Raw genomic sequence first — 25,880 nt, 5'->3', positions numbered from 1 at the left:
GTAGAAGCATTTTGGGGATCAAAATGTGCTCTTATTTCTATTGGATTAGCCTTTGTTCGGTACCAGGTGTTGAAGTTGTCGCTTGTAAAACCCTAATCAAAGGCAAATACTTATTGATATTGTTTCCATTCTCATTGCACCTCATGATTCTAGGTGACTTCAACTTCCACGGTATGCCATGGGCTGGTCTTCACGATGATAACCTATCTATCTTAATGTATGATATTCGCGACAATTTCAATATGACCATCTTGACTACGTTGGAAATGACACGAACGCCAACTCCACCAGCTCGGCCTAGCGCTTTAGATTTATCATTGTACTCGACCTCGCTACATTTAGTGTGCCCATGGATTCAAAGTGTTACGCGTCCACTATATCCGAAACAATCGAATCAAAAGAAGAAATTCCTCCGGTGGAAGCGTACAACGTTTTGACTGGCTTGATTCAGACGAAATGAAAAATCGTACCAGATTACCAGATACAAATATTAATTTGAGTTCTTTCATATTGTTTCATTCCGGGTAATGAGAAGGCGAGTTCTCTTGTCAGAGAACGCTAGAAAATTTATAAAATTTCGTGGGGCAATGAAAGTTTCGGAATCCGAAAGGAATCAGCAAACCTTGGTTAAAGGGGATGGATGAAGCATGAAGCTCGTGAATTCGTTTGGGTGGTATATCGGGTTATGTCCAATCATGGTACGTTGAATGCGCATCTTTCGAGTATTGGGGTCGGGGAGAACGGTCTCTGCACTTGTGGTGACGATAAACGCAACATTAAACATGTTGTCTGGTCGTGCGTCTAGTGTTTTAGCGCCAGTTATCCGATCCTGTATGTCTCTCATACACATATTTTTAAACCTCCGATAGGTATTTGAATTTAGTTATCTCTTCATGTTTGGTTGACATGCTAACAGCTACCTGGAAATCTGATCCCAAGAGTTCCCAGTTGACCAAGGAGGCTATCCGGTTCATGATGTCCGGACAGTGATTTTAGGTTTGTCAAAAATCTGAAGTTTAATATGATATTGTTGTACATCGAGAATTTCAGACGAATGTATTTTGTGCGCGAGACGCTACGTGGTTAATTCCAAACTTTCGAGTGTGTAATTCCCCCCTCGGTAATTTTCGAGTGAGTAGCACTACCCATACTACCCACGTATTCCGCCGGCCCTGTATGGAACCTCATAATTTTCTTATAAGAAAAGTTACACTGCCAAGTAGGTTAGATTTTAAAAATTAGTTACGCCTTGTCAAAATTCTTTAAAATAAAGTATCATGAACAACAATTTTGAACAAGCTTTTTACACGTTTCGATATAACGTACATTTTTTAAACCGAGATGTACGTTATATCGAAATTTACCTGCATTTTTATCGGTTCGATACTAAAAATTTAAAAAAAACGCAAAATTTGTGACGGTCATTTTCCATTCCACTGAGGACAATTATAAAGGTATGGCGTACTGTGATTAGCATGTGATTGCCGCCAAAACACGATTGCCACATTCGGCGATTGGTACGTACCTACATATGTACCTCGATTACATCACTTGTCTCACCGCTGAGAATCGTCGTCAATCGTCTCGCTGAGCCAAGCATACACGAGGAGTCCGCTGCCTACGACACGGGGCGGGCGGCAAGCGCAACATTTGCGCGGTAACTCACGTCTCAACCGTATACTACCGCACACCAGCACAGCAGCGAACGCTCAAACGCTGTCGTCGTCACTCGCGGCGCGACTGGTTAGAACAGCACGGCACACACCAAACTCTGGGCCGACTGTGTATATGCATGTGGCTAGCCGACCGCTGATTTCAATTTAGTCGGAGAAAAAATCGAGCGCCGAATAGTAGGAAGATTCCTCATCTCTTCTTTTCGCCAAGTTCATCGGAATCGAAATCGGATCGGGTTCTTTTGACAAAGTGCCGTGTCCTCCAGCTTTTCTGGCAAAAGGTGCGACACTTACGTTGAAAAACCGGGAAAAATCATTTCGTTTCATTTTTCTGTTCGAATTTTTTTTTCTCGACACGGAGAGCGGTCGTGAGGTTTTGGCATTTTCGCGACGCGATTCGGTATCCGGTTGGCGAGATAGTGTGCATCGATTCGTCACCCTCTCTGATCTCACACACCCTGCTGGCAAAGGATCCCTTTTCCCGTGTCGAAAAGGATCCGCGCTAGTGTTCACAGGATCATATTGCTCGTCGAAGAGTGTAAGTGTTCTAAAGGGAAGATAGGGAGAGGGAGAGAAAGAGAGCGAGAAACACACACGGTTCGACTCCCGCATGGCTTCGCGGGTTGGGAATTAGTGCAAGCGATGAGTGCATGCATGCATTGCCCAGCTGAGAAAATACGCTTTTGGACTTTGTGATATTTTTTCATCGCCTGCTCCGTCTTCGCGACGTCATTGTTAGTCGTGAACTTTGTGTCTTCGGTACGGCCTGCTTGGATGGTTGTTGTTGGTGGGAAACGCGATAGATAACATTTGTGCAGTGTTCTAGCGAGTGACAAGTGGTGGGATAATTTTCCAGGAGCTTTCGTTGCGGCACTACCACAACCAAATAGGTTAGAAGGCCACTCGCAAATAAAAAAAAAATCAATGCGAGTGGTTTGACCGAGCGAAAAGCTCACCCACCGTTCTGATTAGGGAGGTTCTTGTATTAGTGAACTGGCTGTGTGGGTGGGAAGGATACGCGCGTGGTTTTCCACCAACACACCTCGTCAAAGAAGGAAGAGAAGCTGTCAAGGAGCACTGGGAGCTTTCGCCACACGTGAACAGAGTCGATTCCGAGCTGGTCCTACGCTACAGGAGTTGCGAGACCGAAAAGCAATATTAGCAATACTTCTTCCTATCGGTGCTAGAAGTTACCATTGAATGTTGTGATTGCGTTAACATTTGGTGTATTTACCGGTGGTGTGCTTCAGAATCGTGTCTGCGAAAATAGGTCCCCCTACAACCTGTTCGAGAAAAAAAAGAAAATCTTCCAGGATTTGAAGTTCCCCATCCGAGCGAGTGAGACAGGCTGTGGAAAACCTATCCTGTACATAGCCAGTAATTGTTTTGTTACTACTAATACTACTACAACCACAACGACTACGACTACTAATACCACTTCAATGATAGTTTGATCCTGCAAGTGCATAGACACACATCAGACAGCGAACAGCCAAAACAGGCAAGGAGGCCACTAGCTAGCTAGAACGACGGAATCCACCAACTATCCTAGAGAGAGAAGAAATAGCTCATCGTGTGAACCGCAGATCAATTTTTATCACATTAGGAAGGATGTCGCTGTGAAAAGCTATTACTGAGGCTCCGGTGTAAAGTGAACAATTACCTCGATTGGAGCAAAACTAGTTTAGAATACACCGTTCGGTAACTAACGCAGCGAGGAAAAATCTCTTTTCGGTTCAGTGCGAAAAAATAGCACCGAGCAGGCGACGAAAAAGAATATATTGACAGATGACACTGCACGACTGCCAATAGCCGCAGCCAGGCAATCGGTGAAGCGAATGATTTGAAATTTTCGGCATTCAAGTGCCCCAACCAAGTGTGGCTGTGGCGGAGCTCGAACCGAGTGGGAAACCGAGAAAAAAAAGTGGTGTTTTGTAAATAGAAATCGCCTTTCGGTTGTACCTGGTGTTTCATTTCCTGTATCCCTCTTTATCCCCCCGCCGTGCCCGTCAGATGTTCGTCGTGAATTTTCCACTTGATGACCCTTCCCGCTGATGGAACGCGAAAGTTGACGACTGAAAGGCTGGTGTGTTATTGAAATTTTGAAGCAAAAGTGTTTGAAAAGTTGATAAGTGCAAGTTCGTGCAAAGAAGCAAAGTTGTTACACAAAATTATAGAATGTCTATATAGCAGCTAAGTGTTGAATATTGTTTATTAAGTATAAAAGTTATTGCTACCTGAATATAAAGCTCTGTAAGTTACTGCCCCGTTCTTGGTGAGCATCGTCACAAATCTTCCAAGTGAAGAAAATTTATAGTTCGTCGCTAGAAAAAAACGCCTTTGACAGCAAAAAGTTCGACGAATTTAACTTTTGTAGTCATCGAAATCAAAACTCGCACCAGAACCCAATAGTTACATTAACTAGCCAAGCTCTGCGGGCAGCCCAATCGAACACGCCCACAAACAACAAATTACATCGCAACAACAACAACAACAAAAACAACAGCAACAACTGCACTAACAGCAATAACTACAGCAACTGCAACTAACCCAGCAACCATGAGCGACAGGGATCGAGCATCACCTACTTTGATCGAGTCCGGATTAAAGACGCTGATAGGAGGCCGCGATACCAACTATCCACTGATAAGCGGCACGAATGGTAAGTCAAACAGAAGCTAGAAGCGATTATATTGCGGTGACTATCTAATCTTGGAAGAAAATCGGTACGGTAGTATACAGCGAATAAAATCGAAGATTAATGAAAGGAACCGGACAAAGTTGTACCGAATTTACCGTGGAACATCAAACATGATTCTAATATCAGCCGATGTGTGATGTGTGTGTGTGGATAGCTAAGACGGAAGCTGATAGCGTGTAGGTATTTCTTCCTGTGCGCTGTTAGTTCCTGCTAGTGGTGGCATCAAAATTCATCACCCTACGGACATTAAATTTAGCCTGCTGCAGTAGGATCACATGGGCGCCCCGGAACCACCCACCGCTGTGCTGTGCCGGTGAGCAACGAATGTGTATCCAATCTAGCCTCCATTGTCGGTAGTGGTGATGGATTAGCTAAACGATAAGAGAGGGGTTTTTCACTCACACTGCCACTGGTCTGCTAAGGTAATGCCTGCCCGGTTGGTGTGAGGATTATTGCCTATGGAAGACTGGAGCTCAGTGCCTGTGCTTGGCCCTCGTGGTAGGCTGAGTTGTGGCAAAAAGGGTTTCGGAATCTATTCTTTTTTATTTGCGGTTTCAGTTTACTCTATGTAAGCTGATTTGCGATTTCCTTCAATAAGATTGCGGTTTTTTAAAAGGCATCCTCAGGTAATATAATTGAGGCGGTCATCTCATGTAATACGTTGAAAATGAAAAAAAAAATTACTTATGGATCTTTTACGAAGAATTGCAAGGAATTGAAAAAGGTATGGCAGATTGATGGTGGATTTAGAATTTTTTTGGTATCATGCAAACCCAATGTTTGAATGTGTTTTTCTGAACCTTTTTAAGTGGGCACTAGAAGAAAATTGGGTAAAACGCACCCATGGGATAAAGTAAACCCCTGCTTTTTACGAAAGGGGTTAAAAATTTCTTGAAAAAAAAAAGAAATCAACCGAAAGTTCTTCACAGTGATTTTTCACTGTAAAAGTTTGACAAAACTTTTACGAAACATTGACTATTTTGACAAATAAGGCGCCGTTCATATACCACATGGACAAAAGTACATTGGTTGTTGACCCTCTGCTCCCTCTCCGTAGAGAAGCGGGAAAATGTCTGTACCCCACCCACGATGTCCACGTGTAATTTTTCTAATTTTTGTCCGGTAATTTCATAAAAGAATTTCAAATTTCGGTAAACTATGGATTTTTACAATGTATTAAACTACTTTGAAGCTGGATGTTTTCTGAAAGACATATATTTTGCTTGAACTTCGTCCACAGCAGCTTAATATTTTTAAACTTTTGTCCAAAACTAAATTAGTTTTAAATTAATCAACCTTATCCACAAATCAGTGAGATGAGACCTTATCCACAAATCAGTGAGATGAGACATTTTTTACGCATATCACCGTTCCCTGAGATAATTTATTCGTAAACATGTTACGAATAGGTTTCGTATAGAATACTTCCGTAAAGTATACAATTTTTTCGTACATATCATGAATTATTCGTAGTTCTATGGAAACGTTCTTATTTTTGTTACGAGTTTTTCGTAAAAACCACGAAACGACTTTTGTAGGTTCATTACGAATCGGGTTCATTAGTCAAACAAATTGTTTGATGAAATATACGAAAGTTTTTCTTATATTTACGAGCATCTTTCGTAATATGAAAGATTTTTTTTCCAAAAAATCCTCAAACTCATTATGCACAAAAAAATCATATCGTTAAACGAATTTTTTTCGTAAATCTGCTACGAATTAGCCAGGTTGGCCCCCGCAAAGGGCGGCAGCCTCGGAGGGGCGCTGAAATCATGACGCATATTAATTTTTGTGAGGATAAATCATAAAACAAGTCAAGATTATGTTTCTTTTCCAAGTGAACTGAACACTGAAAAAGAAGAGTTGCAAAACTAATGCCGTTTTTGCTCGAGGAGAGAGTGAGTCAGGTTCTAACCCCAACTACTGTTTCAACTGATTGATCCCCACATGGGGATCATAAGAGTGACACTCTTCCAAAAGAGCATAATGATTTGTCGTGGTGAGTGACGTAGCTCTTTGTAATTTTGCTGCAAGAGTGCTTGGATCGTCTTCAAAGGAAACAGCCGAACTGGCAGACAATTCTTGCCGAAGAAGACGTAATTAAACACCAAAGTTCACCCTATACCCTATCCCTAGTTTGAAGGGATACACAATTTTGTCCCATCCAGTTGCGAATCAAAAACCAATACGCTCAATAAAGCAAAGAGACTTTGAAACAGCCAACCCCGTGCTTCAGTAGATCCATGCACAATTGCATACTGAAAACTTAAGGAATACGAAGGTGGAAACAGAAATTACGGGAGATATAACAAATTGAAGTTCAAGCCAAAGGATAGTAATGCAAACATGTGGTCAAGTTTGGGGGTCCGCAAGGGATGACATTCCTAACGATTTTTAATCGAAACTGTTTCGATAAGTCAGCAAAACTTTATGTGATGTAACCCTCCCAATTCACGAAGGAACTTGGTGTTATCAAAATGATACACCTGCTCCTCGAGTTTGTGGCACTGGAATGTTATACAACATATGTTGTATTTCACATGTTAAAATTCTTTAAACCTTTACATCTGAGGTCTTTCTTCGGAGGGATTCATGTTCACCGGGACATATTTTCTGACAATACTGCTAACATTGGTAAATGCCTCTGTGGAAACTGCCTTAGGAGAGCGGAGCCATTTCCATGTACACACGAAATCATTGTTCGAAAGTCGAACTAAAACGAATCACACCAAAGGGGTGCAAAACTGAGACTTCGCCAAAGGCGCCAAAAGGTCACGCTACGGCTCTGCGAATAGATGCATCCGCGGATACGAGCATTTTTGTGCATTGTAAATAGTATAGAACGTCATCTCACGACCTAAAAACATGGCGACTTGAACGAAATTTTTTCGTAAATTTACATATTTAGTGTACATTGTACGAAATTTATCGTCGAAGACGGAACTATTTTTCGTGAATGAAACGAAATGTTTCGTTATTTTACTAAGTGATTGTGTACGGCACGAATTTAAAAATGTTACAAAGTAATAGGATGAAATGAATAAAAGAGATATCTGAACAGAATTAATAATGCTTAAAAAATACATGTACAAAATGTATGCATGGGAAAAATGAATAAGAAGAAAAAAAAATAAATAAACTTGAATAAAATGAACAAAAAGGAAAAATGAACAAACTTTAATAAATGACTAAAATAAATAAAATTATGTAATTGAAAAATTTAAAAAAAAATAATGGAATTCATAAATTTAATAAAATTATGAAACAGAATATAAATAAAATAAATTTAATAATAATATAGGTAAAATAAAGAGAATATAGGTATAAAATTAACAAAATAAATAAAATGAATAAAATAAATAAAATACGTGAAAAAAATAAAATGAATAAAGCGCTTTAAGCACATACCTAAAATAAATAAAATAAGCAAAATGAATAAAATAAATAGTATAAATAAAATAAATAAAACAAATAAAATAACTAAATTAGTCAAATTAATAAAATTAATGAAATTAAAAAAGTCAAGGTGATAAAGTTAATAAAATAATAAAATTAAGAAAATTAATAATAATAATATAATCAATAAAATTAAGACAATTCAAAAAAATAATAAAATTATTAAAATTGTCAAAATTAATGAAATCATTAAAATTAATCAAATGAGTTGAAAGAATGAATGAATTAAATGAATGAATGAACCAATGATCTAAATGATTGAAATTATTAAATAAAATATTTGAATATAATTATGAAAATAGTTAAATTAATAAAATTACTAAAACTAATTCATCAATAAAATGGACAGTCTGAATAAAATTATTAAAAATAGTAGAATAAGCGGAATGAATCAAATACGAATTTGATAAAATAAATGAAAGAAAAGACAATAATAATATAAATAAAATAAATAACATGAATAAAAAACAATAGTAAAAAAATGAATAAAATGAATAAAATGAGTAAATTAAATAAAATGAACAAAAAGGAATGAAATTAGCAAAGAGGAATAAACTGAATAAAAAGAAATGAAAAGAACAAAAAGGTATAAAATGAACAGAATGGAATAAAATAAACAAAAAGGAATAATATGGCCAACAAGGAATAAAATGAACAAAAAGGAATAAAATGAACAAAAAGGAATAAAATGAGCAAAAAGTAATAAAACGAGCAAAAAGGAATAAAATAAACAAAAACGAATAAAATGAACAAAAAGGAATAAAATGAACAAAAAAGAATAAAATGAACTAAAAGGAATAAAATTAACATAAAGGAATAAAATGAACAAAAAGGAATAAAATGAGCAAAAAGTAATAAAACGAGCAAAAAGGAATAAAATAAACAAAAAGGAATAAAAAGAACAAAAAGGTATAAAATGAACAAAAACAAGGACAAAAAATGCATAAAATGCATAAAAATTCAGAAAAATGCAGAAAAGCAGAAAAATGCAAAAAAATTCAGAAAGATGCAGAAAAATGCAGAAAAATGCAGAAAAATGCATAAAATGCATAAAATGCATAAAATGCATAAAATGCATAAAATACATAAAATGCATAAAATGCATAAAATGCATAAAATGCATAAAATGCATAAAATGCATAAAATGCATAAAATGCATAAAATGCATAAAATGCATAAAATGCATAAAATGCATAAAATGCATAAAATGCATAAAATGCATAAAATGCATAAAATGCATAAAATGCATAAAATGCATAAAATGCATAAAATGCATAAAATGCATAAAATGCATAAAATGCATAAATTGCATAAAATGCATAAAATGCATAAAATGCATAAAATGCATAAAATGCATAAAATGCATAAAATGCATAAAATGCATAAAATGCATAAAATGCATAAAATGCATAAAATGCATAAAATGCATAAAATGCATAAAATGCATAAAATGCATAAAATGCATAAAATGCATAAAATGCATAAAATGCATAAAATGCATAAAATGCATAAAATGCATAAAATGCATAAAATGCATAAAATGCATAAAATGCATAAAATGCATAAAATGCATAAAATGCATAAAATGCATAAAATGCATAAAATGCATAAAATGCATAAAATGCATAAAATGCATAAAATGCATAAAATGCATAAAATGCATAAAATGCATAAAATGCATAAAATGCATAAAATGCATAAAATGCATAAAATGCATAAAATGCATAAAATGCATAAAATGTATAAAATGCATAAAATGCATAAAATGCATAAAATGCATAAAATGCATAAAATGCATAAAATGCATAAAATGCATAAAATGCATAAAATGCATAAAATGCATAAAATGCATAAAATGCATAAAATGCATAAAATGCATAAAATGCATAAAATGCATAAAATGCATAAAATGCATAAAATGCATAAAATGCATAAAATGCATAAAATGCATAAAATGCATAAAATGCATAAAATGCATAAAATGCATAAAATGCATAAAATGCATAAAATGCATAAAATGCATAAAATGCATAAAATGCATAAAATGCATAAAATGCATAAAATGCATAAAATGCATAAAATGCATAAAATGCATAAAATGCATAAAATGCATAAAATGCATAAAATGCATAAAATGCATAAAATGCATAAAATGCATAAAATGCATAAAATGCATAAAATGCATAAAATGCATAAAATGCATAAAATGCATAAAATACATAAAATGCATAAAATACATAAAATGCATAAAATGCATAAAATGCATAAAATGCATAAAATACATAAAATGCATAAAATGCATAAAATGCATAAAATGCATAAAATGCATAAAATGCATAAAATGCATAAAATGCATAAAATGCATCAAATACATAAAATAATGCGATTTCAAAATTAACAAAATTAATACAATTATTAGAATTAATAAAATTAATAGAATTAATGAAATTAATAAAATTAATGCAGTGAAGACCCAATTTTATCAGTCCCCGATTTTGACTACCCCCGATTTTATCAATTTTTTACCCGATTTGGTCAGCCTCATATGAAAATTGATAATTGGTAGTTTGCTGGAATCTAGCGGACGAACCAAGTTGATTTCGAGTAAATCCCATGAGAAACCTGCCGACCTCAAAATATGACCAGCACCGATTCGGACAAAAATTGCAGTTGTGTTTGGTTCTTCATAATTTTCTCTGCCAATTGCAATATTTTGATAAAAAAGAGCAATTTTTCAAAAAGGCGTAGACGTTTCTGCGTGCATCACCTTTAAATAATTTTTAAGCGATTACTGTAGTTTAAATAGCATAATTATCTGAGAACGAGTTATAAGAAATGAATGCTTCCGTACAAAAAAATATACACTGGAAAAAATGTGTAATTTTTGACAAAAACCAAAATTTATGTAAAAAATTTAAATGCCGAAAGCATTTTTTTTATTTTTTATATTTTGTCAACAAAACCCAAAGAGAAAAGAAACATGTTCGATGTTAACGCCAATGGAGCGCGTTCTAAGAATAGATAGCGAGTGAATTGTGCCTGGGAAGGGGCGGTGACGATTCGCTTATAAGAGGCATTGGGGGTAGAATGGGTCCATTGGTAGGAATTGGGATCACGATACTGTTGGGAATCTGTGATGACATCATCACAGTTCCTCAACGTCGGAGTGGTTAACACACCCAACTAGAGACTGGGAGAGCACAGGTGCGATTCCTGCTTGAGAACATTTCTTTTCTCAGTGTGTCCAATAAGAAGGTGAATTGTCACCATTTCGGTAATTCGCCATTGGACACGTACCAGAAAAACCTTGAAAAAGGAAAAAACATGATTCACGTCAACAAACAAGAAATATATAAAGTTATTGTTAGAAAAACTTTTTTACTGATAAGTGCTCCATCATGTAATCTCATTCGAAATGTTTCGTTTTTCTTTAGATTTTTGTTGACAAAAATAAAAAATGGGCTTTTTTGCAATTTAAATTCTTAACATAAATTTTTGTTGTCATGGAAAGTGGTACAATATTTTTTTTCAGTGCATATATTTTTCGAGCAGAAATATTCATTACCTGTAACTCGTTCTCAGATAGTTTATTATATAAAATACGGTAATCGAACAATTTTTTTTCGAAAATGCTGCATGTAGAAACTTTCATGCCCTTTTAAAAAATTGCTCTTCGGTCAAAATAATCTTATTGATTGTAGAACATGTTTAGTCTTCTATGCCGGTGAAATGTGTAAAGTTTCATCGAAATCCAAGGTAGTCGCTCACGATTTCAAAGATTTTCAAACGGATCTTCGTGCAATTTCTAATCGGACGAACAAGAACTTTCGATTTTGAAACATCGCTGAAATAATTCCCCTTCTTTTCCTAATAGGTCTACCATAGGTTGAAACAATTCACAATAAAAAGCATCAGATTCTTCAATTAATTAAATTCAATCCCATTTCAGATTTTGAATCATAACATTCCTATTTCATCCCACCTTTCTCCCTCCCGTCCGTCCTACCATCAACTGGGGCAGGTTCAAAACGGTCAAACCCCGTTCTCTAATCCTTTCCGTATCGATGCCACACCATTGCAAAAGTATAAGTAGATGAATCAATGTGGGTATACTCCAGCCTTGGCAAGGGGTAGGAATGCATGCTGCTACATGGGCAGCCGATAGTATTTACCGAACTGTGCCTATGTCGATAATATTGGAATTGTTCAAGGATGTTGAGCATAGTTTTGCTCTATTTCATATGGCGCCTCACTGTTCAATGGTCCACAGGTTGTGTTGTGTTGTGTAGGTGTGTTGTTTATGTTTCACGTTCTAGCTAGGGAACCAATTGGTGTATACTTTTTCCGCACATTCTTCGATCATATCGATGCCACTTATCGTAAGTGGGGAACTTGAAGTGGGGGAGTTTTTTAAATACATTTTGACAGTAGGGTTAAATACTGTATGAATGAAGGGTTGCATTTAATGCATCACTTTGAGTATAATAAATACTTAAATTTGTGTCTATCAGCTCGTATTTGACGATTCACGAAGTTTTTGTTTATAATGGTGTATTTAATTCCTGTTAGAGTAGATAGAACATGCTTTGCATACAAATCTGCTACTGGAATTTGATTTCATGAAAACTATTGCATTTTGAGCTCCATTACATTCGCTATTTTCAGCCGAAACAAGCAGAACCATAGCAGAACATTTCCGAGCCCGAATGTTCCTCTGCGGAATGCTTTGTTTTACATCAACCATTTTTGCTGTTGTTTTTTGCCCCTTAACACAAAATCATCGTTTTGTGGTTTTCGATTTGAAACACCTAAACGGCATCGATTCAGGCTGAGACCAGGTCCTGAAACACCCCCGCCCGCCCCGCCATGGTCGGTGGGTGGGCAAAGAGGTCTCCCCCTTCTAATGGACGTCACATTTGAAACAATGTTCATGCATCGCATCCACCAGCATCGTCGGGGTTCGTTCGGTGGTGAGTACGTGGCGGGTGTGCTGGAGACCTTTACAGTGTGCCATTTCGAACCAGTTTTGGTTTAGTCGGGACGATTTAATTTTTTTTTTTGCGACGCAGCAATCCAAACGACTAGCTTTGAAATGGGCAAAGGAAAAATAGCTACCGCACAGTTTCGATAGTACGGGTAGCTTGTTTTCTGCCTTGTCATGCAGCCGAAAAGTCATCGATTTTTTTTCCGAGGGCAGTTCTTCTGTATACATCGTAAATTGTCGTTGAGTTTCGGTACCATTGTACCTGCTTTGGCCTATCTAGCCTATAGCATGTGCTATTCCGGCAGAATACGGAAGGAACTTCCGGAATGCGGTATCAACCTCGATTTGACGCTTTTGTTGGCTTCCCGCTGTAAACTATAGCTATTAAGTGTGACATTTACTGTGTGGGGTGGAATGAAACGGCATAAGTTAGGAAACAGATTTCAGATTGACGGGAGGAAGCGTTGTTGCAAGGGTTTGGGCCGTATCGGGCGTTGTGTCGTGGAACCATTTGGAAAACGTATTTAAGGATTTGGTTTTATTTTTATGAAGCTTTTAACATAATCTGGAAGGTCTTATTTGAATTTATTTATCTTATCACAAATATCCACAGTGCACAGTGGTCCAGAATGTAAATTTAGCAAGAATTTTGACCTTTTACTAAAACTAGAAAATTAAGCCTTATTATGTCTTTGGCAGAGTATTCGCAATTTGTGAGCTCTTTTTTTTTGTTTAACCCACCGGCATTCGCGAGTTGTTTTTTGTACAATACAGGCAGTTTAATCGATTCTCTTCAGAATACCTCGTGAACCTGATCATTTTGAACACAGGTGGTGCTAGTGAGTATTATTATTTTTTTACCTTATGTATCTCAAGTTTCTGATTTTTTTGCTATTTGTGTCTTTGGAAAAGTTGTTCAGAAGATCAAAATTCACGGGATGGTATTCAGAATAGTGCAGTATTCTACCGCTAGGAGGCGCTATTTTATGACCTAATGTATTTCAAGCACCTGATTTCTTAGTAAGACGGTACCTTCGCCGCTAGTGAGCTTGTCATTTTTTTCAACCTGTAGGTCTCAATATTCTGATTTTTTTTAAAGTTCTGCGTCTTCAGCAAAGTTGCTCATGCGATCAAACCCTACGAGGCGGTCGAATAGTTCAGAATTCTAGGGGGCGCCAGTTTGAATGCCATTTTTTGAACTACTGTATCTTAAGATACTGATTTTGAACAGGTCTGTGTCATGGTCCAAACCTCTCAGAAGATCAAACCTACAAAGTGGTACACCGACGAGTGCAGGATGTCATTTATGATTTTTGAATTTCAAAGATCGTGACTATTCAGAAGTACAGTGCCTTTGCTAGAATTGCTACTTGAACTAAGTTTGAAATTTAGTCAAAACAGACTGCGAAGTTTAGTTGAATAAGAAAAAACGACGTTGTTTGATAATTTGGTTAGCACATTTTCGGAATATCACTGATTTATTCTCTCCTTTAGTGACTTTCATTAGGTAAATAAAGTTCACTAACGCAGTATTTTGAAATATTCTGTGTACCACCTTGTAGTTTTTGATTCCCTGAGCAACTTCGTCGAAGACAAAGACTTTCTTAACAATTTGGTTCTTGAGCTTCAGTAAACCGAAAAAAATGACATGCTCACTGGAGTTACCTAGAAGCAAAAATTATATTTCCATCTATTTGGTCTTCTACGGGCTAGCTGTTGCTAACTTGACCTAAACAGTTTTTTTTTAATACACGATTTATTCTTTATGTCAAAACAGGGTGTTTCGTTAATGGTTAACAACCTCTCGAGGAGTGATTGACTGTCATATTTGGTGAAAAATATCATTCTACACGTACCATCAAATCTCAACCGTTACTAAATTATTGAACTTTTTGTGTTAAAAACTTAGTTGTCTTAAATTACCTCTAACTCAAAAAGTATACTTTGTATTTCAAGTTTTTTAGGTCCATTGAATAGGTGAAAAAATTCCTATCGAGTGATGTCCTCGCATGTTTCAGCTAATGAGGTTAAGTAACCTTTTCAAAATAATTTATTTAAAATTTTACAATTTTGATCGACTGAACGAAATTCATTTATCAATAATCTTAATAGTTAACATAATCATTTTAATAATTCATATTTTTAGTCTTAAAGAGCTGCATAATTTGTTCTTTGGCATAATACACTTATATTTTCTTGTTTGTGTCTGGGTTATTGAGATTTTTATCTCATTTTCACTAACACTAGCTCTAATTGAAAAAGTATGACTTTTATTGTACACTTTCTTCTTTTCATTCGAAATCCAGAAAAATTTTGCAGAGAAAAATGTATTAACACCTTAGAGTTAAGTGAATTTAGTATTCATTTAGAAGTAAATTAGTTTAAAGTTAGTGCTATTATTAGCATTTTCGTTATTTTCTTAAAATAGTAAATAATAAACATCACTATTATTATCATAGAATTAATGCGTCTCAGCAAGTTCTACATTTCTTTGTTTGACTCCATTCAATTATCCCTTTTTGTTTCGGCGCAAAATCATTTTTATCACTTCATTTCATATGCAAAAACAACGACACTACATTTGCGGTGAGATCATGCTGTGTTAACTATTAAATTGCAACGGAATGAAAAGCGATAGGGATAAAGTGTCAAATAACAGGTAATAGATAATACTAAGGGGCACCAAATGAGCAATAGTAACGGTAAGTTAGTTGATTAATAATTAGAATAATTACAAAACTCTTCAAAAAACGCTAATTTTGAGTTGTTTTACTAGTTAAGTGTACGTTTAGTACACTTAACTAAAATACATTTATACATATATCGATAGAAAATTTTTTAATGTAGCCTTGGAAATAACGATATAAAGCATATTTTTTAGATTAGAGTCATTTAAGCACTTGCAAATCGATTACCGGAAAAGTTTGGCAATGAAATTACAAAGAAACGAGAAGAGATAGGAATATGATGTTGAGGTACAAATTATGAATCGTCCCAAAACCCAACTTTTGGATAATAGATATTGCCATAATCATAATTCATTATCTTGAGATATTTAACAAAAACCTCATCGAAAACACTAACTTTTAACTATTTTACAACTAAAAGGTAATTAAAATTAATTAACTGAAAGATGTGTGAAAACCATTCAATGGGAAATTTTCTCACTCTTCCAATGGAACTAAAAGATTTAAAATACGAAATATGCTTTTCGAGTATTTTACACAAAAAGTTCAATTGCTCTGTGACGGTTGAGATTTAATGGTATGTTTAGAACGATTTCCTCCAAATATGACAGTCAATCACCCCTCGAGAGGTTCATGAACCAAACATCCTGTATAATGGGTCGTCCAAACCATTAGTCCCACTATATCCTATTCCTATGTAATATTTAATTTATTATTAGAATAATAGAGGCTCGGAATATCCAAAGTTCCGTTGCCAAAAGGTACCAATGATTCTGTTTCTTTGCTGAAAATGATGCAAATTGATGCAGTATTGATTACTTCACCGAAATATTGTATTTTTGATACCTACAAGTTTGTAGAACATATTGAAGTAATCAAGTAAGGTTTTAAGGGGGTCCTCTTTTATAATAGTGCAACAAGTACCTAACGTTTGATTTTTTTTTGAAGATGTAAAATGACTTAGACATGTGCGTTAAAATTTTCGAGTGCAAGGTGTCTAAGATGGCGTTCAAAATGGCGGCTCCAGCAAAAGGTGTTTTTAAAACTGACCTCATCTGCGGCCACGATACAGATCGCAATTCGTCGTCTACAAGCGGAAAACCAAAACGATCTTGAAGATTGCATTCCATAGAGGCACCTAACACATGAGAAAATTCTTTATATAAACAAAATGGCGGCCAATTGAAAATATAGTATCGTTCAGTGTTACGAAATTTCAAAATCAGTTACCTATTTCTGCTTACATTTACCGAAACCGACATTCAGATTCAACGCCTCCCTCATTCATTCACTTTCCAACTGACTGAAATTTCATGCAGAATCGAATGCTTGAGTGCAGAGGAAATATAAATTCATTCACCAACCAAAGCATTCATTTGTTATTATGTCGACAGTTTGAAGGCAGAAGTTAGCATCTTCTACATTTTCGAGCATAAGTGAACTGCGTAATCTATATCTGGTGCACTTTTGATCGATAATCCCTGTCAGAGCTAGCAAAGAAATAAAATTCACTTTGCTTCTGAAACCGAACATGTCCGTACCTGAAAGCGCTGAACGAACCAAAAATTTCATTCATCGCTGCGAGCATGAATTGAATTTTGTTTTCTTTCAAGTTCATGCAGAGATGTCAATTTTTTTAAGCTCTGGTATCGTTTTTTCGCACGATTTTTCCGTTTTGGTCTGCTGTAAAAATCGGTAATGATCAAAATGTGGCGAGTTTATAGGTTATAGTGCTGGAGAATGTTGTCTTCTTTTAGGCGGGCTCACCACGAAGTTGATTGGTTGAATAGTTCAAAAATGAGAATTCCCGCTGATTCGAGAAATCTTGTTTCGAAAAAACGCGTGTCAAAGTTTCAAAAGAGTGTTCCGTGTACGATTTAAGCTACTCGATCTATTTGTCTAAGAATAAGTGAATGTACAGGTTTCTAAGGACACTAAACACACTAAATTTGAGGTTGGATTTGAAAAATTCAAAATGGCGGATCCAATATGGCGAACTAAATAAGTAAAATGTTTATCAATTTCAATTTTTTTTCTAGATATATTAAAAAAATCGATCCTTGAAAAAAAAATTAGAAGAGGACCCCCTTAATATGGCCAAGTAATAAATCTGGTTTTTATGACATATTTACAAAAAAACAAACTTTCACCCAGACGCGGGCATACCATAGTTGATAAATTGATTGTCTTGGACGAAGCTTAGTTGGGTTCGATTACCAACCCCACACAGAGGGTTAGAGTTTTCTATGGGAGGTAAGGTTAAGGTTAAAATATCTATAGGGGAACCCGGGGCTATTCGGACCTATTTAAGCAAATCGCCCTTTTAGGTGGATAGATGTGAAAAAAGTTACCGGTAAAAATCCTAATTGTTAGTTTGAAATCTCAGCTACATTTTGGTGCCATAAAATTGTCATTTGCACCATTTGCGACGATTTGCAAACCTCTACGTTTTTCCATCCTTTTACAATGTAGGGGTAATTCGGATCTCCCTACGGGGCAATTCAGACCGTCATTTTCGTTAATTTTTTTACAATAGGATTATGTTTACCTATCAATTAGTCCTTAAGAAACAAAAAAATAAATTGCTTTACAAAAACATAATCTGGTATATCACAGCTGTCGATTGGCGGCCTATGTATTTTCTTTGCTGTGGCGTGTGCAATGCTGTGCGCAGCCGCAAGCTGCTGAACGGTGGTTGATGGAATAGGGGGTCCGAATTGCCCCGTACGCTCATATCGCACAAAAGTGGTGAGCATCTCGAAAATATCTCTGTTTTCACCCAAACAAAAATCATTCCATAAAATATGAGCCTCAAGCTTTCCAAAATACTTACATTTTATTTTTTCACTTTTATTTGTTGCTTTAGTCACGGTTTTTCCATTTTAATGATTTTTGCTTAGAGTTTGGCAAAACAACGAAACACGTTGTGTCTCCTTTCTACAAAGAACAAAAAATCAACTTCAGCTCTCAAAATTAATGTTTCAGGATAGCGGTTCCACGAATATGGACGATAGTCAGAAAGACTAACGATTTTCTGAGAAATCGAGGGGGTCCGAATTACCCCCACTGTCTTAATAGCCCCGGATCCCCCTAATTAAAATTAAAAAAAAACACACAATTCCGTCTCGAAAATGAGGTCTGATGTCTTCCATAAAGTTATTCTAAACGTAATATTCTACAAATTTGTCAAAGACTTCTGCCTTCTAAAAATTTCTTTGGAAATTTTGTTTAGTTCGGTATCTCTATTTTAGCCTAATAATTTATTTTTATTTCCAAAATTAAGGGATTCCATTAGCAACCGGTTCACCACAAAATGGGGTGATGAGCCCATTTTCACCATGTTTCTATTATAACCATACCCATTTGAAACCGTTGGTTAGAGCAGTGTCTGCCATCTTTGTTCAACGCATTGAGTCAAATGGTAACGCAACAATAGGGGCACACTATTCGAGTTTTCGTGGCGCTCAAACACGAGAATTTCACTGTTTTCAGCGCATTTTTGTTATTATATTGGTTCCTAACAACAAACCAAAGCTGTTTTTCGCATTCCATTCATTGTATTGTATTGTATTGAATCTCCATGATTTTCTCTGACAATTACAATAGTTTGAAACAAGATTAATTTTTCAAAAGTGTGCACAGTGGGACGAAATCAAAAAAAAAACCGGACATTAATATTTGCGTCGAAACTATTATTTATAGCACTTCGATGTCTTCAGGAAGGTTTCTTTATTTTTTGAGCCCTTTAATATGATGTTTAATTTTAATTTTTAATTTTAAAGTAGCAACCCCTTATTGCATACCCCTACCTAAGCTTTTATAGGTCAAAGATTAGGTTGACGATTTTTACAGAGATTGCATAACCTTTCTATTTGATGAAGACAAAAATGTGCCAAAGTCCAAAAAAGTTAATTTTCGGCAAAAAATTGCTTTTCGAGATTTCGCCAAATCTCAACGTTTTATGCATTTTAAAGTCATTTGGTATCAAAAATGCAAATTCGATTTTAAAATTTTCCCTTACTCCCCCCTTTGAGAATTTTTCATTTCAGTTTATATGGGAATTTCTGTGTGGTCGCACTCTTCAACTCGTAACTCCGGAACCGGAAGTCTAATCAATAAAAAATCAATAGCTGGCGATGGGAAGGTTGTACCTTTCATTTGAGACTAAGTTTATGCAAATCGCTGAGAAACAGAGGTGACATTTTTTTACACAAACACACATATACACATACACACAGACATTTTCCGATCTCGACGAACTGAGTCGAATGGTATATGACACTTGGTCCTCCGGGTCGGGATTAGGTGGACAATTTTTAGAGTGATTGCATAACCTTTCTGTATGAGAAAGGCAAAAAGGTGTAAAGAGAAACCGATGTACACATCTTCATACCCTCTTTAAAAAGAGTTTTTTTTTCCTATGGCTTTTTTTAATTTTGGACATTTTTCCAATGTTTTGAAAAGTTGGAGATACTCTAAAATATATTTTTAGCGGAGTAGGGTAACAGGGGTATTTTGGACCGCTTTAGGAAGTCATGAGAAAAAAATCTGAAAAAATACGGTTTGGCTACGTAATTTGGATCATTTAACAGGGCTAATATGTACGGCCTTATCATTTTTTGGATAAGTAGGGTTCTAAGTAGTCAAATAAACGTAAATACTTGGGAAAAATGAAAAATCAGTAACGCGCATATTTCTTATTTTGGACTACTCAATTTTATTTTGAACCGTAACAAAGCATATTTTGGACCATCGATAAACCTTTGTGCCATTGCTGTAAACATATTTTGGACAAATCTCGAAACAGATTTTGGACCATCTAAATAGCATAACCATCTAAATAGCATAACAAAAACGACCGCAATCATCATGGGTGGCTGATACAGTGACATCTTTGTATACAATAGTATAGCTCACTTCACACCTGGCCATGTCCTTACAATTGCCAAAGAGAAGGATATGTTAGTTGAATACCTGCTTAAGAAGATGCGAGAAACCCACACAATCTCCATAGGCATTACGGACGTTAGAATTGGTTAGTAGGCATGTGGGTTTGGAGTGATTTATATAATATTCAACTATATGGATAATAAAAATTATTTATAAATTAGATTTATCTCACCAAATTCACTTGGCTGGTCTGTAACAGGTGCAGGCTTCCGAAACCAACGTTATGGCACTTTTTCCGAGCATTCCACTTAGATGGGATACCGCAACAATAAAAAATGACACTAAATCCAAAAAATGACACCAGCAGATTTTGGACCATCTAAATGTTCACATATCTTATTTTGTATGATGAATTTGTACATGATTGACTAAGAAGTGCTTTTCTAGGCACAAAAAGAGAACTGGTTTGTTAATGCAGAGTAGATATGCAAAGAGCTGTAAGAGTTGATTGGGAGCGTGGCGATAATATGGTATCGTTTGGAAATAGCTAACATATTTTGGACATACCCAAAATAACAATTTCCATACATCTAATTGCTTTTTTCAACCTAAAATCAATTTCTTATGTATTTTAGAAGCATAATAAAGATATTTGCATGATTGAAATGTTTACACTTTAGAAATAATAACTCTTCGATGTTGGTTACAACAATGCCACCTTGTCCTGATTTTGGACCAGTTCAGCTGAAATGTGAAAGCACGATTAAAAATTTTCAATTAATTGCTTCCAATTAAACCATTTCACTCAGAATATAACGGGAGTTGCTTTCTAACATGATAATTTCAGTGTTACATTAGCAATATTTCAATTTGTTATTAGCTTTAAAAGGAAAAATGTACAAATCATCGTCAGGTGGTCCAAAATATGATACTGGTCCAAAATACCCTCGTTTCCCTATTCCAACTAAATTAGAATTACTTTGACAGGAAAATTGTGCGGATTTCGTGCGAAAACGCTAAAACGAAGTTAACGTAATTGCATCTGTTCAAGATGGCGCCAGTACTCGATCAGCTTCTAAAGGTCCTGTTTGAAACATTACGTGCTCGTGTTAAAGGAAAGTGCTTATCATCAATGAAAGCGCACCAGATATTTCACCAGATAAAGCATAATCGGAAAAGTTAAGGAAACGAAATCCAAAAAAATACTTCGAAGGGCAAACGTAATCGTCACACAGCTAAGCAACGACAAGAGCCGGAAGACACAACTTCAATTCCACACCCTGGCGACGACGAGAATTTCGAAGAAATCCTTTGCAAGTACAAAGCCAGCCATATTTTTTTCAACATTTCCTTCCGCGGTTGCATGATTTTTCACATCATGTATCATTTTTTCATTTTCTTACCTGAAAGACGCCAATGCATTGCATTTGTTATTTGCTTTTCTATTTTTGCGAGTACATTGTTTTATTCAACCTCGAACACCTTACCAGATTTAAAAAAAACACCTACAAAAAGTACCTTCACCTTACTGGATTCAGCTTTTTTTAGAGATAGACATTTTGCATCTTCGACAAAGTTTCTCAATACCTCGACAAACTTTCCATGGACAACGTACCATTTCAACAATAATTGAAAACAGTTATTTTTTCATCCAGTATATACTCCCTTAAATTAAAATTTGAAGTGCTCAAAAAATAAAGAAACCTTCCTGATGCCATGTCATCTGCTATAACTAATAGTTTCGTCAAAAATATCAATGTCCGGCATTTTTTAATTTCGTTCCACTGCTCCACGTTGTTTCGTGTATTACTTTAAAAAAAAATTGGTTCGATTACCGTATTTTAACCAGCAAAACTATCTTTGGAGGAGCTACAGGGAATGAATACTTCTGCACGAAAAAATATACGCTGAAAAAAATGTTGTGTCATTTTTTATAAAAAAACAAAAATTTATGCTAAAAATTTAAATAACAAAAAACATCTTTCTAATTTTTCTAATTATATCCAGAAGAGATCGAACATCACTGTTATTTGGTGTGGTCGCAACACTTTCGTACATATTGTGCATTTCACACCAAATTGGACTATCATCCAAGTGTGAACTTTCCTTCAAAGTGTGGTATAGTGTACGTCCACATTGGATCGTTTGGGATTTTTCAGTGCCCTCATTTATTATTTGTTAACCAAGAAATAAGTGCACCGATAAGTTTCAAGCGATCCGACATGAATGTGCACTTTTATTACACTTTGAAGGCAGGTGCCCACTTGTGTGGTAGTCCAACTAACGAGCGATATAGCTTGTAATAATTTAGCTATTCTTTTTAGTTTGTTCGAATTTTCTTGGTGGGCACCTCAATCTCGTTCGTTATTTATTTTTTTGTTCAGCTATATTTGTGAATAAATCTGACAAGATCGTGCCGTGATTTTCTAGTGCCTTTGGTGGAGTCTCAGTTTGCTTCTTTTTGGTGTTTACACTACCTTGCTTTATCAGCTCGTCTTTCGAACGGTAGTTTAGTGTATTCGTGAAAATGGCACACTTATCCTGACATATTTTATTACTTATCCTTACTCAATGCAAGTTTTTAGTGCACTCCAAGGTCGGCGCCCATGTCGGGAGCCAACCCGGCCAACTGCACGCTACGGACCTGGTCATATCTAACACATCGCAACAGTCATGTCGTAAGAAACTGACGACACTTTTCACATATAATTTGACGTCAAGCAAGTCGAATACGGTCCCGGGTTTCGAGTTAAAATTCTCAAACCTGACCATCTCTAAAATCCAGTAGCTAGAATAAAAAGTTTTGACCTGGATCCGCTTTTACAACTTTGACCAACTATAATCGCGGCCTCCCTTCCACTGCTGGAGAGTTGCGAGTGGCATTCCCGCAGCTCCTTTAGCTGCGGTTAGTTTACGCCTGCCTGCCTGCATGCCGTCTGGTACCCCCGCATGCACATATGTGTAACGTAAAACTTGGTAATGCATTGGCGGGTGACCGGGTCGGGTGAAAAGGAAACTTTGATAAGAACAGCTCACACCGGCCGTCGTGGGTGAGAATAATGAAGCGCTTTCTTTCGCTTTAGGTACTTAGCGATGGCTGGACTGACACCAGGGGAAAGGTTGGTGCAGGACAACGGTGCATGCCAGGATGTGCTGGAAGAAGTTGACCTGTAATTTCTTTTCCCTTCACCGTACGTGTACATGCATGTATCGTAGTGTGTGGGAAAGGTTTTGTCAAACATGGACAGCCAGTAGTGTGTGCATGAAAACCAGCAGAGACCAGGAAATGGTTGTCATTTCAGTTGCCTGTTTGTTCCGACGGTCGGGGTTTGTGATGGGTGTTTGTAGGTGTACGGTGGACAGATTTGCTGGAGGGGAGGATGGATGGATGTGAGGAAACGTATTTTCTTCATTATGTGCGCACATGTGACTGGAATCGGTGCGGTCTAATAAGCTTTGCCAGGGTACAGAATATGCTGCAATCCCTGCAGGGATGTTTGTTATCTGCTGAGGGCTTCCAGGATCTTGTTAGCATTAAATAGCTTCGTGCAAAAATGAGCATAGAATTTTGAGCGATGCTGAAATGATGCAATTTGTTTGGCGAGGATTTGAAATTTGATTATTCGGATATTCGAATCCGTTGTATTCGTCTTACAGGGTGTCCCAGACTAGGTGTCCCCATTTTTTACATATTTTTCAGGTAGCGTGATTTTGCAGGTAAACAAAATAGGTTTATTTTTGAGCATTTACTTATTAGCAGTTTGGACCAGAAAGTAAGATGATTTTAAAATTGTTTTGATAGTTTTGATTTGATGTTTCTGTTGAAAAAAAAGTTCCATCTGGTTGGCGAAGAAATAGAAATATTTTAAGAAGAACCTTCTGCGCAACTGATACACTTATCAAACAGTGTATGAACATTATTATCAGTAGTAATCGCTACATTGTATTTCACTCAGGCAGTGTTTGCGTTGTAGGCTGACACGATTGCGAGCGACAGTAAGTTATGTACAGGCATCATTCACTGTGGAGTGTTGTTTGATTTGGATCGAAAGTAAATGTTGACTCGCTGCTGAGTTCTGGTTAGTGAGCGATTAAATCCACTCGTTTATGTCTTGTATACCAATGCAAAGCGCCAGACAGTGCTTCTACATCAGCGATAAGTTTAAGATATTGGGAATGATTTTCCAAGCACACGTAAATTGAGGTCGGTTTTCAAACCACGTTAGGATGCTAATTCTGATGGGGATTCGTAGGTGGTGCACGTGTTTGAGGATATAGCATGATAATGTAGAAAAGGTGTATGCAAAACCTTAGTATAACATCATTTAAACCAGAGCACAATGATTTGTTGTAGTGAATGGCGTAGCTCTTTTGGATATTTCTGTAAAATAGCGTTTAAAACGTCTTTTAAGGTAACGCTTTAGATTCCTCTTGTGCTGTTTGATAAAAGACCACGTGGACTCTCTCCAAAATAGACACACTTTTCAGTATTCCCAATGCAAGCGTGCGAAGCTTGTCAGAAAAGGTGTAATTAGTGGTGACCTTTGGGTTTACAAGTTATACAAGTTTGAATGGCCAGGCAATTTTGTCTCGTTAAGTGCGGTTCAGTGGATTCACGCATGCCTAATTCGAATCGGTGAGCACGCCGTCGATCTCAATTATGTGGATGGGTATGTAGACACGGTTGTCCTTCATACGAAACTTGTCGCCAGTAATGTCATTTGCTTGCATTTACCAGCATATCACAATTCTGAGCTAATCTGGACAAACTTTCGAGAATCTTGTCACGGCTGAATATTTCTGCGTCAGTTTTTTTTCGCAATCTTTAAAATGATAAGGCAGATATGATCTGCTCGAGTTCAACATGAACTGGTAGTCGGAGATTTCGACGATGAATAATGCCTCATATGTATTTCAGCATAAGCTGGATCTTATCAGGAGAATTCTGTTTAGGCGTGGGCTGGGAGCAGAAGGTTTTCTTCGGTCTATCTTCTGACCTCGCACAAAGCAGAAGCAAAAAAATCGCTATGCTATAGCAGGCTATAGGCACCAGTGAATCAAGCAAGCTTTTGTTCTATATCAGTGCACAAATTGTATCGTTGCCCCGGCTGCGGAGTGAAATGAGCTTGCCAAATGAAAAAAAGTGCCCGTGCTACGGGATAACACGATTTCGATCGATTTGAATAAAACTCTTTTTAGACCCATAGTTCAGGAAGTGGAACAATTAATTAAAGTGAAAATGGAGCTTAATCTCGCTGAAGTTACGTACATTCAGCTACATCGCGTAAAAACTGTTTTGATCTAGTTTAGAAGCTTAGCACAGGCCGAACACTTCATTGCAAAGAACAACATGCAACACGAGGTCGAATTTAATAACACCAGAATCAAAATCCCCGTGCATATGGAAAACGACATGGTGGACGTGCGTATCCATGATTTGGCCCCGCGCACTAGGGAAGATTACATCAAACAAATCATGTCGCAATATG

The 25,880-nt window shown here is 36.4% G+C and overlaps 1 protein-coding gene across 4 annotated transcripts in view; it reads left to right on the top strand.

Annotated features, from left to right (window-relative positions):
- The first annotated feature begins 1,840 nt into the window (after positions 1-1,840).
- Positions 1,841-25,880, top strand: part of LOC131692768 (hepatic leukemia factor) — a 595,668-nt gene continuing 571,628 nt past the window's right edge. For 2 of the 4 annotated variants that reach the window (XM_058980036.1, XM_058980035.1), the window contains exons 1-2: positions 1,842-2,211; positions 3,687-4,335. In XM_058980036.1, coding sequence (XP_058836019.1) covers positions 4,233-4,335 — 103 coding nt within the window. In that variant the 5' untranslated portion in view covers positions 1,842-2,211; positions 3,687-4,232. Of the gene's footprint in view, positions 2,212-2,313; positions 4,337-25,880 lie in introns of those variants that run through there. The other 2 variants (XM_058980033.1, XM_058980034.1) reach the window with 2 other exon arrangements.

The sequence above is a fragment of the Topomyia yanbarensis genome, chromosome 3, assembly GCF_030247195.1.
Source record: "Topomyia yanbarensis strain Yona2022 chromosome 3, ASM3024719v1, whole genome shotgun sequence".
Lineage (NCBI taxonomy): Eukaryota > Metazoa > Arthropoda > Insecta > Diptera > Culicidae > Topomyia > Topomyia yanbarensis.
This window is presented reverse-complemented; position numbering and strand designations above follow the sequence as displayed.